Source organism: Brassica napus, unplaced genomic scaffold, assembly GCF_020379485.1.
Source record: "Brassica napus cultivar Da-Ae unplaced genomic scaffold, Da-Ae ScsIHWf_2634;HRSCAF=3386, whole genome shotgun sequence".
NCBI lineage: Eukaryota > Viridiplantae > Streptophyta > Magnoliopsida > Brassicales > Brassicaceae > Brassica > Brassica napus.
Genome location: NW_026015934.1, coordinates 185,457 through 201,103, shown reverse-complemented (window position 1 = coordinate 201,103; position 15,647 = coordinate 185,457). Strand labels below are relative to the sequence as shown.

Sequence of the window (15,647 nt, the reverse complement as noted above, 5' to 3'; positions counted from 1 at the left end):
ACGGTCAAAACGAATATTTCTTCAAAGATATTTATTCTTACAACAAAAAATTCAAACTTAAAGACTAAAAAGTAAAAAGTAAATGGAACAAAAACTGTTAAAGCCCTATGAATACAAAGTCGAAAAAATATGTAAACCATATCTAGACATATAGGATATATAGTATGCATAGGATCACATCTGTTCATGGAAATTAACTGATCTTGATAACGCAGCTGGATTTGCACAGAGAACGAGAGAAGTCTCTGTTTCTTCTTTGTTAATACTAACCTCTTTCTTGGAATCAAACCCTTTGAACATAACTTCGTTCTTGATCCCAAGTGTTGTCCATATAGAACTCTTTGCAGCTTCATTAGGATCATCAATTCTCAAAGTCTTAGGAACCAATACAGACCCATTCATCTGTTTTCGCTTGATCGTCTCATCTTCCTCTCTTGAATGCTTACCAAGAGTAGAATTAGGAGTTGAATAAGGCGAAGAAGACACCATTGGCACGTTCCAATAAGGGTAAACCGGGTAAAAACCATGATTCCACGTGTACGGCCATGAAACACCAGGAATACAACGCAAACCGTTCATTTCGTTGTTACGTGTTCTTGAATTATCAACCGGCTGGTGGTTATTCTTCTCTAAAGTCTTGTGATCATCTCTGAGGTTGAAACTAAGGACCGGACCGTTTGTTTCATTGATGGTGACGTGACGATAATGTGAAGATGAGTTGTTCTTGTTCTTGCGTCGTCCGGCTCCGACAGGGACACTTCTCATGGTCCCACCCGAGGTCCAGTATCTTTGACAAGCTTTGCAGAAATGGCGAGGTTGGTTTACGTTGTAGTTGTTGTAATAACAAAACTTCGTTTCCATACTGTTGCATCTTGGACATGGAAGAATCTTGGTTGGTTTCTTTAGGTTTTTTTCTTTGTCCGATTGATCAGTTAATGTCTCGTTTTGGTTCTGAGCCAAAGATAATGGAACATGATTATTAAAAAAACGAATGAATATAAGAGATAATTATTTTTTTAAACATATAATAAAAATGATCATCTAAAATGAGTATCTATCTGAAGATGAAGGTTCTAGATAAAACTTTGGTGGAAAAAAAGAAAAGTATTCTGAGAATACACTTTACCTAAACCTAAATTCTCTGTCTCACCTTTATTGGCTGATTAAACGAAAAAAGGCAATACTTTTTACTAAAATATGATTATTTTATGGAGAAAAGAATGTGCTTTTTCGTGTCATGAAAAGTCATCGAATAAAAGAGTACTACAACCTCAAGTTCACCAAAAAAGAAAAAAAAAACAGAAGCCCAGAACAGAGACGTCACATGTAGGATAGGAATGTCTTAAGATGTACCAATTCATCAGAGTTATGAACCTTGAGCTTTGCATTAAATGGAAAAATGTACAAAACACACTTATTTTTTGTGTGCACGATGTAAAAAACACACATGAATCCACTTTTCAGTTTAGCTTTACTAGCTAGTACGTAACTACTATAATATGATTAATATAAAGGAATATCATTCAAGTCCAGGAAAATACCAAAACCTTTTTTCTTCAAGATTCATCTCTGTGACAACTAAGAACGAAAAAATCAGTACCTGTTCTGCGGATAATTCATATTCTTCAGCCTCAAAAACTGTTGATGAAAGAGGAATTTTCATCCCGAAGAGCTTTATTGCTGGATCTTTACTTTCTAGCATTATTAGTAGCGTTTTTTTTGGTCTCTGTCTCTCTCTTTTTTTTTTCTTAGAGTTTGGTAGATTGGAAAATTTTAGTTTGGAATCGGGAGATTTGAGATTTTGATACGTTTTAAAAAGTGAAGTTGGATTACACGTCAGCATTTTAGTTTGATTTCCAGCCACAAATTTTAGTGGCGTATGATATTTTACTTTTCTCCTAAACCCATGGGTTCTCGGATTTGATGTGTCCATAGAATAAACTTTTCTAAGAATTTAGTCCCCGTATTAAGAAGAATTATCTTAAACAAACAAAGGACAAACTAAGCATAAAACTTGTTTACAAAAAAGAAAAACTAAGCATAAAACTCAAGAGTTCCGAGTTGTTGGCTCTCCATTCGTTGAATATATGTAACATATTTGTAAGAAAAAGGCTACTTAGATCTCAGGTTCGAGTCTCGGGATAGAAGACGAGAACAGCACCCATCACGTACCATTAAAAAAAAACTTTTGTTGAGAAGATTCGAAATACTGAAATTTCTGGATTTGGCCAAACAAATGTATGCTCTTCAGTTTGTCGTCTTAAAACCAAACCTATTAGAGGAAGGCCACCCATTGCGTATCATTTTAAGTAGATTAGTTCACAACCCTTTTTGTTTTATGTCACAAATCAATATTATGACCTGATACAAAACTGTCATAATATAACGGATATAAAACAATATTAAATTTCTTATTATATTAATTTTAGTATATTATATTTTTAAAAAGATGACAAAATCGTATTATTTTTGTATATTATATTAATTTATCAATTTAATATAATTTTTATTTTAATTCATATATTAATCCTATTTTAATATAATATATACTATAATTATAAAATTTATAGTCTCATCGACCTACTCCATGAGAGAAGGTGAGAACTCATCAATCAAAAACTTAAAATTAATCATGCATTAATTAATTTTTATTTTTGTAATATAATTTTATTTAAAATTAATTTATAATAATATTAGTATACTACTAATTACGAAATTAATCATGCATTAATTTAAAAGATATTTTAATTTTTTAGTAAGATTTTGTTATATTTTTCTCAACAGGTTTTGTAATAACTAAAAATAAAATTTAATCTACAGTTAAAATTGATCTAATATTGATGTAGCGGAAGCTTTGTAAGATAGGACTAGAGATCCGTTGATTCTTAGAATACCCGGAAAATTAGGATAATCACAAAGATCTTATTTAGTCTAAGAATGCCTAAGATCAATGTCTTCTTAAATTCGTTGAGATCACCAATGATCTACCGAAAACAAGAAACAAAAGAGAAATCTCTTAACTTTTATTAATTCAAATCATAAACTGAATACAATCTTAAGCCTAAACGGCTATATATAAGAAAACCATAAAACCCTAAAACAATAAAGATAATTATTCAAATAATAAATAAAACATTAAATAATTAAGATATTTATTCTAAATATCTATCTACATCATTCTCTCCGGGTTGGAAAAGATTCGTCCTCGAATCTTGATCGTAGTCTTCGAATCCAAAACGTTTTCCAAGAAAAACTCTTCCTCGAATCTTCAATAGCATGTTTTGCACGATTTTTGCACTGATCTGTTTGTAACTTGAATCTTCACAAATCCGTTTTCGCACAAAATTTGCACCTGACAGATAATTAAGATTCTGCAGAAAATCTTCACAAATACGATTTTGCCCTAACTTTGTACGCGAAATTTCAATGGAACCCTCTTTGAAAATAAAGTCAATATGAAGGACATCGTCTTCATATATATCATAGATTGGATCACTATAGATCTCTCGATAGATCTCATGGTTCTCTTCTCTCACAACAAAAGGACTTTCGTCCAGGATAGAATAAATGCTTATACTCACCATGACATCCAGAATCGTTCTTCGATTGAAAAACCAAAGAGACGCAGCTCTGATACCACCTGATGTAGCGGAAGCTTTGTAAGATAGGACTAGAGATCCGTTGATTCTTAGAATACCCGGAAAACTAGGATAATCACAAAGATCTTATTTAGTCTAAGAATGCGTAAGATCAATGTCTTCTTAAATTCGTTGAGATCACCAATGATCTACCGAAAACAAGGAACAAAAGAGAAATCTCTTAACTTTTATTAATTCAAATCATAAACTGAATACAATCTTAAGCATAAACGGCTATATATAAGAAAACCATAAAACCCTAAAACAATAAAGATAATTATTCAAATAATAAATAAAACACTAAATAATTAAGATATTTATTCTAAATACCTATCTACATCAAATATTAATATCTTTATAATTATTAAGAATTTTTAGAAATGTTATATATTTAATAAATAATGTGAACAATTAAATAGATGTAATTGATGAAATGAACCTAGTATGATATTTTATAGTAGATAAAAATTGTGCTTTTTTTTTTTTTGAGAAGATTCATTGATCAACACCTCAATTTTGAATAGAGATTCTGATATGAGAAGATTTTGTACACCAATAGGTTCATTATCAATAAGTTAATTAAGATTATCAGTTAACTGTATAGACCAGTATGTTCATTATCAATATTGAAAAGAATTTTATTATTATAAAACAAGCTGTTTCTGTGGTGGGGACTTGTCTTCTGTTACATTTTCAAATAACTTTTTAGTTTACTTTGATGACCAAACAAAGAGGCAAAAGAATAATGAACAAATGAAAAGAGATTGAGATTCTCACATGAGGAAAATATAGAGACCCTGTGATGAGAAGCAAGCCTAGAAGCCCATAATTATCTTCAACATTAAAACTTTCGTTTAGCAAAAGAAGCCCAAAGACAATTATCCTCTCAAGTTATGAACATATAGAGACCAGCCCTCTCAAGTTCTAAACATAGACAAGCTGTTGCTTCCGATTCTTGAACAATATATAGGTGATATAAACTGACAAACATTCTCTTGAAAATAACAGTAGCATTCAACAAGATCACAACTAAATAAGTTTTTAGCAACAGAACTTAAATTAAAAGCTTCAAAATTTCAATTTAAAGCAACAAGAGTCAGCAAGCAAATTCATCTTCTGAACCTCCCACCTCTACCACCACCACGTCCACCTCTTCTTCCCCCACCGCGACCTCCCCCACCGTGTCCGTTACCGTTAGACCCAGGAGTCTTCATGTTTTCAGGCAAAGGGAGGATGTGATCAACGCACTTCCTGTAGCTGAAATCATCAGCAGTGTCGTCTTCCCTAACCAAAAAGAAGCACCTGCTCTTCCACATCGGGTGGGTTCTTACTTGGAAGGCTTTGATCCCTCCCCCAATCTTGTTGTCAGGCTCAGTATGGCCCTTCTTGATCAGATCTAACAGCACCATGTGTTCATACTGAAAAATGTAACAAGTTAGTTATAACCTCCAAAGAAACTGCAATAACATGCTCATACATACAGTATACCCTCAACTTAACCTCTTCCTAAACCAATACTCAAAAAATCGCTAGGCGGTAGCTAGGCATCTTATAGAGAGGCTTATTGTTTACGCCGGCGCCTAGACCGATTAAACAATTTTTTTAGAAACAGAAAACACTAACCTAAAAACATTGCAGAATCCAATATCCACAACCATTATAAACAATCACTAATAAGAGACAAAACAGAGTTTCTACACACAGACTCAAATAAAAAAACCAAAAAAGAACAAATTTCTGATTAGTAATCAGATTAACAGCTGCAAAGGAACACACTTCCCAAGCTGTTTCAGTTAGGCTACAAAGTCATGACACTAATCATGTATTATCCTCTTCCTAAACACATTGCATCATCCAGAACAACAAAGACTTATTACTAATCAATTACTAAAGAGACAAAACAGAGTTTCTAAACACAAACTCAATCAAAACCGACAAAGAACAGACTTTTTTGCAGTAATCAAAGTAACCCACTTCACAAGCTGTCTCAATATGTCTACAAAGTCACAACTTTTTATCATATTAACAATAAAAATCGAAACTTTACAATTAAAAAAAAAGGCAAACAGACAAGAAGAAGATCAACACTACATACCTTGTTGACATCGAGATCAGTTGGCCAGAAGTGCATAAACTTGGTGAAGTAATCAAACATCGCCACAGAGGTAACGAACTCCTTCGGACCCAGCTTAACCGGATCCGACCCGTTGGGTTTCTCTTCTTCTTCTTCTTCTTCCACTTTCTGCTTCTTGGATTCGCCTCCATCCTCTGTTTCCTCCGTCTCCTCTCTCGCGCGTTTCTCCGCAGCCTCCACTTCCATGTCTGTTATTGGTTCAGCTGGCGCGGAAGCTACGATCTCTTGTTGCTCAGCCATTGTTAAGCTTTCGCCTTTTCTCTCTTTCTATGGTTGCTAGGGTTTAAGCTTTAGGTCGAGTGTCCTCCTACTAAAAATAAGGTGAGCGGCGTGTTTATATATTACCGTCGGTTTTTGATTGAACCGAACCGGTTTATTCCGGTTTTGTTAATTGTTTGTTTATTTATACTACTTTACTAATTTCCCTCTGTAGAATTCTACAATTAGCTTATTTTTTTTAATGAGATGTTAATTGTTAATGAGTTTGAAAGGTAAAATTTAGTTGTCAAAAAAAAAGTTCATAAAAATTTCCAACTTGCTGCTAATTTTTAACAGTTATTTTTTAAATATATATATTAGAATATAATTTACATTTATCAGAGTTAATTTATTCATTTATAATGTTTTTAGAAATTTTCATTTAAGCATTAGATATTCAAGTCACAAGAAGGTTTATATATTTTTATTGGAATGAATAATTCATTGATCAACACCTAAAATCAATTAGTTTTATCTTTATTTGTTAAAAAAAGTATATATATTATCTACATTTATTGATTTCACTAGATTTTTTTTTTGTATTTTCTAGTTAAGAATAAATACAAGATCTTTATTTCTTATTTTAATTAAATTAGTTTCTTTGAAACCTTTATTGTGACCAGGATTGGTACAAAAAAAAAAAATTATGAAATATCTGATAGCAACCAAGAAAGTAACTCCGTTACCGTTTGGTTCGAGAGTAGGTGAGAGTACCCGGAGAATAGATTATCAACTCTTCTGAAATTGCCTTCTAACGGACGCAGCGTGTTAAACCGTCAACATCCACAGCTCCGGATTGTGTATTGAAAACGTATAGTACAGTAAACACGCGCTTCGAGACATTTAATATACTTATCTGAAAATCATTCAGACCGAACATCAACACAAGAAAACACATTTTGTACCAAAGTTTCGTTTTGAGAGCTGTTCGTGCCTTCAAAAAATCATCGATAGATAGCTTCTTCCTACGATTCCAGAGTATATTCTATCAGGTAACAGTAACAATCTTTGATCCTCTCTGTCCTCTAGGGTTACGGTTGCTTGTTTCTACGATTGAGAATTTTGATTTCTGAATTGTGATCGAATCTTCTCTCTCTCTCCCTCGTTCGTGTTCATGGTTGAGATTGGATCCTAAACATTTGTTGGGAGCTTTCTTGTTTTTTTTAACAGGTCAACGTTTTTTTTCAGCATTGAGGGTAAAGTGTGAGAGAGATGTCAGATCATCTGAGTTCATGTACCGACCGTCTTGTTACATCTGATCACATTAATTCAGACAATGAATCTTCTGGAGAATGTTCCAGAGCTCAAGGCACCACAAGCCTGTCTACTACTAAACCTGAGGAAGTAGAAGAAGAAAGCCATGTTAATGATGAAGAGGAACCGCTTATCCAATCAGTTGAATGTCGTATTTGCCAAGAGGAGGATTCTGTTAAGAACCTCGAGTCTCCATGTTCTTGTAGCGGCAGCTTGAAGGTGAGTTCTTCTTCTGTTTTTTTCGGTATATTGTAGCTGAAAACTGAACTACTTTGGTTTTCTGTTGTATCCCCAGTATGCTCACAGGAAGTGTGTTCAGCGTTGGTGTAATGAGAAAGGCGACACCATCTGTGAGATATGCCACAAGGTAAACATATATAATCAATGTTCAAGAAATCGCTAGGCGGTGGTTAAACGTTTTATATCAGATTATTGATTATGCGGGCATCTAGACCAAAATGCCCAAGAAAAAAAACAGAATCGGCATAATATTTTTTAAGAAAAATCGTTTGGTTTGGGTCTAATTTGCAGCCGCCTAGACCGATTTTTAGAAAAATAAATGTCATCATTGATTATAATCATTTTCATTGCAATTACTAAGATCTTTGTTTTCTTCTCCCTTGATGATAACAACAGTCTTATCAACCTGGCTACACAGCTCCACCACCTCCTCCTCCTGATGATACCATTATCGATATGGGGTAACATTTTCTGAACCTGTCTCTTGTGGTTTCATATAGCATAATATTATTTTTTATTCAAGAAACGTTTGTTGTGTTTGTGTGTGTTATGCAGTGAAGATTGGGGTAATGGTGTTCCCTTAGACTTGAACGACCCGCGCATTTTAGCAATGGCGGCTGCAGAACGCCACTTCTTCGATGCTGACTATGATGAGTATGCTGATTCTAACTCTAGTGGAACTGCGTTTCTTCGCTCTGCTGCACTTATCGTAAGCCCCCACATTAATGTTCTGTTTATAACATTTCTTTGTTGAAAAATTGAAACTTATTGAGAGTTGAAATGGCAGTTAATGGCACTTTTGTTGTTAAGACACGCTATGAACCTTTCAAACAACAACTCAGACGACGAAGAAGATGATCCATCAGCTTTCTTCTTTGTAAGCAACATCTCTTGCTACACCGTTAAATAATCTCTCGTTTTGAATGTTTTGAGCCTGAAGGCCCATGATGAGGCCCAAACCATTTTAAATTAATTTTTCTTGAAAAAAAAATATCTTGTCATAGTATTTACTCTCTCTCTCTCTCTCCCTTTGGTTTCGGACAGCTTTTCATGCTACGTGCTGCTGGTTTTCTCCTCCCGTGTTACATCATGGCTTGGGCCATCAGTATATTACAACGCCGTAGACAAAGACAGGTAAAATAACACACTCCACACACATTAGTCTAAGCTTATGTTTACTCTCTTATGTTCTTGTGTTTGTGAATATCAGGAAGCAGCGGCTCTGGCCGCTGCAGAAGTTGCGTTTATGTTACACAGCGGTGGAGGACAACGCAGAGGAGGATTGCACTATGCTGTAGCACCTGAGCTGGTACCGAGTCCACAAGGGCAACAACACCAACCTGAAGCTGCACCGCAATGATTATATATAGTCTTGATCACTAGTGAGGAAAGTAAAAACATCATCCAGGGATTTGGTTTCTCTGTCTGTAGTAGCTGTTTGTTGTTTATTCGGTTCTTGGAACAGAGCAAAACAAGAAACTGAGATTAAAACAAAAACAAAACACGGGAAGTTTCTGTGTCTATGTTCTTACAGACGAGAAAGTAAAGATTGTTCACCAATAAATTTATGTATATGGTTTTAATTTCCTTTTTAGTATTTCTTGATATTATTATATATACAGGGATATATACAGTAGCCATCTATAATCTCTATACCAGTGATATTTACATTGCATTGACTAGAGCTAGGCCTTTCTGCTTACCAGCATATAGATGTAACACTGTGTGTGTGTTTTAAGGATTAACGATCTATTTCCTCACCATAACTATCATATAATAATAATTGTACATAATTTTTTAACTTCGGCGTAATTGCATATAATTTAAGTATGACAACCCATCTATCTTATTAAAACTCAAGTACAAAATTGGAGTGTTTGGAGACTTGAATATGACTTTTAAAAATTTGGAGTGTTTGGAAACATTGATTGCAGTCTTTTAAAAAAAATATTTTTGTTTAAAAACAAGGATATTAGTATTAAGAAAAAAAGTAATGGGCTTATGTTTTTTTTTTAAATTGAAAGTTATCTAGGCCACTTTTAAAATATACCAAAATGGGTCAATCTAATTCCCTAAAATTTTTTTTTCTAAACTAACCATAAAACAAAATTTAAACTTTATATACATATTTCAAATCAAAATAATAATTCAAATTTGATTTATATCAAAAATTGATTCAAAAATATACATATATTCAAAAATAGATTTTTACTAAACTATTTTTCAATAACCACTATAAAAAAATATTGTCAATATATATAAGAAAAATATAATACAAAGCCCAATTTGAAATACCAACTCAAATTATGGTTTTCATATTTCATATTAAGTTTTAAAAATATAATATATGTAATTATTTATATGATGGTATGTATAAAATACTATTAATTATATGATTACTTATATGATGGTACATATAAAATACGATTAATTATATGATGATAAAATACGATATATAATAATGACTAGGGATGGGCTTTTGGATACCCATACGGGTTTAGTTCTGATCGGTTTGTATTTTGGGTTTTCGGGGTCAAAGATTTCAGCCTTATTAGAATGTTTCTAAATTTTGGTTTGAGTTCGATTTGGATCTTTGCGGGTTTGGTTTGGGTTTGGATAACTAATTTAAATTATTTTTAAAGTCTTAAATCATTATATATTTTAAATTTCTCAAAATGTATAAATAAAATAATATATTACGTATAAATTTGAATAACATATGTCATAATACTTAAGCTTAACATATCAATTGGCTTGATTTAAAATTTTGGATACGAAATCAATAATTATTTTAAGTATTTTTGGTGATTTGAGTATACTTTAACTATTTCAGATATTTATTTTTGACTATCTATATATATTTTCAAGTATTTAAACCAATTTAAAAGTATCATTTTTGATGTTTTATATACGTTAAATCTAAAAATAATTAATATATATAAGTATATAAATCTATTTTTAGATAAATTCGGATACTCAAATACTTCGGTTCGGATCAGATTCGGTTCTCTAAATAACAAAATTTTGAATAATTAGAATATTTAATCAATTTATGTTTGGGTTTGGTACTATATCTTTGGATCGGTATCGGTTATGTTCCTCGGATTCATTTTTCCAAATCCTAATAATTACATGAAAAACAAATATCAACATATTTTTTAAAATATACACCCGCGCGTCTGCGCGGGTCAAAATCTAGTTACCCCTTATCTCGAAAGATCGAAACTCATTTCCATCTAAACTTTGAAGAATGAACTAATACATATACCTAGCTAATAATTAACCTAACTAAACCTAAAACGACTCGATTACAGAATATAAACCGGATTAATTCGACCAAATATAATTGGATCTTATAAACCGACCCGAGACCCGACTTAACCCAATTCAAAAAAACCTAAATCCCCAAATCATCTTTCTCTACCTCGCTCGCGACAAATCACGACGAAGAGTGAAATGGAATAGCGAAGAACAATGTTGCTCCTCCACTGAAGCTTTAGTCAGGTATAATTTTGAAAATTATGTCTCTTTCTCTCTGTTGTTGAGTCTCTCTCTCTATATCATTCCCTGTATATTTGATAAAGCTTAAGGACAATGATGAGTGTAAAGAAGGGAAGGCAAAATGGAATAAAGAGAGTATGTGGGAATCGAAACCTCTTATTGGTTTGTCTCTGTGGAAATCAAATCTCTTTTATGAATTTTTAGATTTTAGGGTCTTAAAGGATGAAATCGATTTGGGGGATTCTAATAGGGGTTCGGGTCAGATTTTAATCGATTTGTATTTGGATCTTCGTTTGGATCGGGTTGTACCAATATCAACTGGTTTACTATCAGTTAATGTCATAAACCATTAAAACCAAGCTAAATCTCGGTCTGTGTGAAAACGGGTTTTGATCTTTCGGGATAAGGAGTAATAGGTTGTTATGCTTAAATTGTGTACAATTAGGCTGAAGTTGAAAGATTGTGTACATTTGTTACTATATGATAGTTATGGTGTGAAAATATGTCGTTAACCTGTATTTTTAGCTAATATTATATGTATGATGTATAACTATGAAATATAATTTATCTATTTACCCTACATGCAAATCTCTTGTTTGTAATGAGTAAGATTGATGCAGTCACTATTACATTTTATCCAGCCAATTTTGCTTAATGCTTCTAGTGAATGTTTGATAAACCTATAAAGCCTTGTTGATCGGTTTGGTTCATGTTGTATTCTCATTTTCTAAAGCTTTTGCATATTATATTATCACTACACGTTTTTGTTTATTTATGTTTGATTTGTTTTAAGAAACGTAATGAGTTTTATTCATAAATATCAAATAGACAAATACACACATTTAACAAATATTATAACTAGTATTAAATATAATATGATGGGTCATGAGGCGATGCCCATGCCCCATTTTGTCTTGATAAAGAATGAGTGGGCCCTTTAATAGGCCCAAATACCATGGAGCGGTTTTAAAAGTCTACTGTAAAAAAAGGGTCCACTTACCATGTCGATCCCATGAGAGGAGAAGAATCAAACTCCACATGCCAGCAAAGCTCAAGTCTACCCATATCCTGAATAACTAGTCCAGCTTTTATCCGAAAGCTTTTGATTTATACTACCAAAACGGTGATTGAACAACTAGTCCGGTCTTAATCAACCAAGTCAACGTCCGAGATAAGTAAGACGAAGAAGTCAACTACTAGTTTTAACTTTAAATTGGAGAGAGTGTGAAATTAATTATAATCGAAAGGGAGTCTTCGGTGGCAAAAGCATACTGTTCACAAGTCAGACCAGCTTGCTCACTGTGTTTCACAGGCGCAAGTCAAGCCCTTCACATGTTAGCATTTAATACTATTTTCTCTTCTTTTTAACATATTTGTTGTTATTTATCTGTATTTTCAATGTTCCTTCCAGGGCCCACCACCAGATTTTGCCTCCTATAGTTATTGTACGCATAGTGGATTTGTATGGATTACAAAGTTTATAACTGTATAGTAATACAATGATGTCATTAATAGTTTAGTATAATCTAAATTACTTTTTTTAAATGCATTGGTTGCTTGATTATATATTTGAAAAAAATATATCCAAACGTGCCTTTTGTTTATTTCCCAAGCTTTTAGCCATACAGTAATTTAAAAGAGCAAAAAAAAAACAATTATGATTTCTTCAAAACCTCTCTAATATTTTTTGGTAAAACTCTCTAATATTTCTCAAGTCTTTATAAATGTTTCCAACTCGAATTTGTGATATTTTTATAAATTATTTTACACTTTATTTAATACAAAACCTAAAAGGAATTATTTTTGAAAACTCGCCTATTTTAGGTGAAATGAATAATATTTATGTCAGTTGCAAATCAACATTATTACATCTTTAGTCGTCAAGACAATATTACAAGGATAATACGTAATAAAAATAATTAAATGTATAAATAAGTTTGAATAACTCCAGTAGGTGGACTCTTTCTCTTACCATTTAATGACATGTGTCTTCAGAGATTATGATCGATTTGAAAGGACAAAATTGATAATATGTTTTTATTCTTTTAATTAGTATTTTTTTATTTTTTGACAAAAAAATAGTTTTTTTATTATTATGTAGTGATACTTAATCCAGATAAATCAATCTCACGAAATTTCTTTTTATAACAGCTCATCAAACTGTTGTAAAAAAAAACTCATCAAACTAGCAAGACATAATTTCATATTTGTTTTGGTTCAGAAACATAATCTCGTTTTTTATCCAAAAAAGAAAACATAATCTCACTTTGAAGATAGAACTTGAGTCTTATAGATGTATTTTCTGCACAAAATAGATGGATTTCAATTTCCAGTTGACAAAATGACATTTGTATAACCCATATGAGCCACAAAGAACAAACACATTACACATACTTAAATAAAGATGATACACCCTTTCTGAAACATACAAATTATAAGAAAAAGAGATTACATCACCAAAAGGGAAAAAGAGTGTTGTAGAGCTAAAAAGCTACTAAAGACTCTATAACCCTAATGCAATAATAAGCACAGATATTATATAGGTTATAACTCTATAATACTTGTTATAACTCTTAACTAATTAAGCCCTCACTTTTTGAAAATACTCCACTTGATGTAGTTCTAGAAAATTGCTTCTTGTCCTTCTAAGGACATACCGACCATGTTTTCGTCAAATAGCCATTTCTCCAACAAAGATAGAGATCCTTGTGAAATCAAACCAAAATCATGGTCCATTGTTATTGCGGGTTTGCTCTCTTGGTCATGGAAGAAGTTTGTCTCCTGAGTCAGATTTTGAGTTTCTTCCATGGAATTGAAGCTAAAGAAAGATTGTTCAAACCCTTCTCCACCTTCTTCGGAAGCTGCTGAAGCAAGTGGTCCGGTCTCTGAAATTGGTGATGAGGATGTCAAGGTTAATGGTTTTGGTGTATCTTTCATGAAATCTTGAAGCAACCGAGCTATGTTCTCAGCGCTTGAGGCATATACCCCTGATGGATATATATTAGTAGTGTTGCTTGTAGTGGTGGTTGTTGTTGTAGTAGAGGAAGAAGAAGAGGATGGATCATGACAATTGTCAAGTAAAACTGATGAGAAGCTAGGGATGTTTTGGGGTATGATTACTGGTGATGATGATGGTTTTTTGTCTAAAGACAAAGCCTCAGAAAGAGCTTGCTTTGCCATGTTGATATCAGTCTGAAGTCTTCTCTCCCATTGACCTTTGTTTGAGCTTTGATGTTGCTTTTGTGAAATAGTCTTTGATGAAAAGAAGTCGTCATTATCTTCTTCACCAGATTCATTGATCTTCTTGAGCTTCTTCTTCAAGTGAGTGTTCCAATAGTTTTTTATATCATTGTCTGTCCTTTCTGGAAGGTATGATGCTATGGCTGCCCATCTAAACACAAAGAGAAACATATTTAGATCTTATTATATACACAAGAAAGGTATTTCCTGACAAATAAAGATCATGTGCATGTATATACCTGTTGCCTAAAAGGGCTTGGAGATGAACAATCATCTTTTCTTCATGCTCAGTAAAATTGCCACGCTTAATTCCAGGTCGAAGATAATTAGTCCATCTCAATCTGCAGCTCTTGCTACATCTCCTCAGACCTAAAACACCAAATTAACAAAGATTTTAACCCAAATAACTCAAGGACAATGGATAAAATGGTTATTAGAGATGTGTGGACAAGAGAGCCGATAAAATAACTTAGGCTATTTACTTCACTCATACTTCACTCATATTAATGATCATACCAACCAGGAAAAGTTCAATTAAAAGTAACAGGATTAAAAGTTTAATTTAACAAACAAGCTAGTTTGTTATCAAGAAAGTACAAAGACAAACCTGTGTTGGTGGGGACAGATCTCCAGTTTCCAGGACCATGTTCTTGGATGTAAGAAACTAAGACGATGTCTTCCTCTGGTGTCCATGGCCCTTTCTTCACTCCAGTCTTTTCACAACAAGGTGGTCTTCCCATTTTTTTTCTTCTTTCAATATGAAGATGTAAAGCTTAGGGAAAGAAATTGGACTTTTTAATAAGGATGTTGATAAGGTAATAGAACTAAACCTTAATCTTTGAGTTTTTCTATAAATCTTTAAGAAATTTTGAGAATTAAGACAAGAAAAGACCAAATAGGTTTGGTTTTGTCTGAAGAAGTGGAGAGAGATGTTGGTTATATTTATAGAAAAAGTGAGTAAGATGAGAGAGAGAGAGAGCAGAAAGAGAGCAAAAGATGATTCAATTAGTAATTAATAAATTAATGGAAAAAAGCAACGATAATGAAGGGGCTGGCTTTGGATTTGCTTTCAAAGAGTCAACATGGACAGCAAAATGCATTTACTCTCTTCTCTTCAAAGTCAGCCTCCTTCTATCTCTCTCCCGCTTACTATACACGGTTTCAAACAGAAATATTTGTTTTGACGTTTGCGTTTACTTGCTAAAAAATCAAAATAAATGTAATATATTTGGTGTTGAAACACTAAATCAAAAATACATCCGTAAAAGGCTAAAAGGCTAAAATATTCCTTCAATTATGATTTGCTGTTTTTAATTATTCATAACTTGTGTTAATCTATCATCAGTCTGAAGTTTATGAGAAAATACATTATTTTTTTGCAA

The 15,647-nt window shown here is 32.8% G+C and overlaps 4 protein-coding genes across 5 annotated transcripts; 1 reads left to right on the top strand and 3 right to left on the bottom strand.

Annotated features, from left to right (window-relative positions):
* LOC111207855 (cyclic dof factor 1-like) lies at positions 1 to 1,858 on the bottom strand. The gene is made up of 2 exons (XM_048773778.1): positions 1,601 to 1,858; positions 1 to 951 (listed from the first exon to the last, which is right to left on the bottom strand). The coding sequence occupies exons 1-2, from the start codon at positions 1,841 to 1,843 to the stop codon at positions 175 to 177; spliced, it is 1,020 nt and encodes a 339-aa protein (XP_048629735.1). The 5' UTR covers positions 1,844 to 1,858; the 3' UTR covers positions 1 to 174.
* Positions 1,859 to 4,609: 2,751 nt separating this feature from the next.
* Positions 4,610 to 6,101, bottom strand: LOC106369018 (protein EMBRYO DEFECTIVE 514). The gene is made up of 2 exons (XM_022706296.2): positions 5,734 to 6,101; positions 4,610 to 5,056 (listed from the first exon to the last, which is right to left on the bottom strand). Exons 1-2 carry the CDS (start codon positions 6,010 to 6,012, stop codon positions 4,748 to 4,750), a joined length of 588 nt encoding a protein of 195 aa, XP_022562017.1. The 5' UTR covers positions 6,013 to 6,101; the 3' UTR covers positions 4,610 to 4,747.
* A 615-nt stretch (positions 6,102 to 6,716) lies between these two features.
* Positions 6,717 to 9,111, top strand: LOC111207859. Of its 2 annotated transcripts, none has more exons than XM_048773776.1 (8): positions 6,717 to 7,022; positions 7,219 to 7,503; positions 7,580 to 7,651; positions 7,921 to 7,985; positions 8,080 to 8,233; positions 8,312 to 8,401; positions 8,569 to 8,658; positions 8,735 to 9,111. In XM_048773776.1, exons 2-8 carry the CDS (start codon positions 7,243 to 7,245, stop codon positions 8,882 to 8,884), a joined length of 882 nt encoding a protein of 293 aa, XP_048629733.1. In that variant the 5' UTR covers positions 6,717 to 7,022; positions 7,219 to 7,242; the 3' UTR covers positions 8,885 to 9,111. The 2 variants fall into 2 exon arrangements, with proteins under 2 accessions (XP_048629733.1, XP_022562005.1); XM_022706284.2 differs by having other exon boundaries at positions 6,792 to 7,022; positions 7,201 to 7,503.
* Positions 9,112 to 13,358: 4,247 nt separating this feature from the next.
* Positions 13,359 to 15,313, bottom strand: LOC111207856 (transcription factor MYB96). The gene is made up of 3 exons (XM_022706276.2): positions 14,873 to 15,313; positions 14,505 to 14,634; positions 13,359 to 14,416 (listed from the first exon to the last, which is right to left on the bottom strand). The coding sequence occupies exons 1-3, from the start codon at positions 15,003 to 15,005 to the stop codon at positions 13,648 to 13,650; spliced, it is 1,032 nt and encodes a 343-aa protein (XP_022561997.1). The 5' UTR covers positions 15,006 to 15,313; the 3' UTR covers positions 13,359 to 13,647.
* Positions 15,314 to 15,647: the final 334 nt, after the last annotated feature.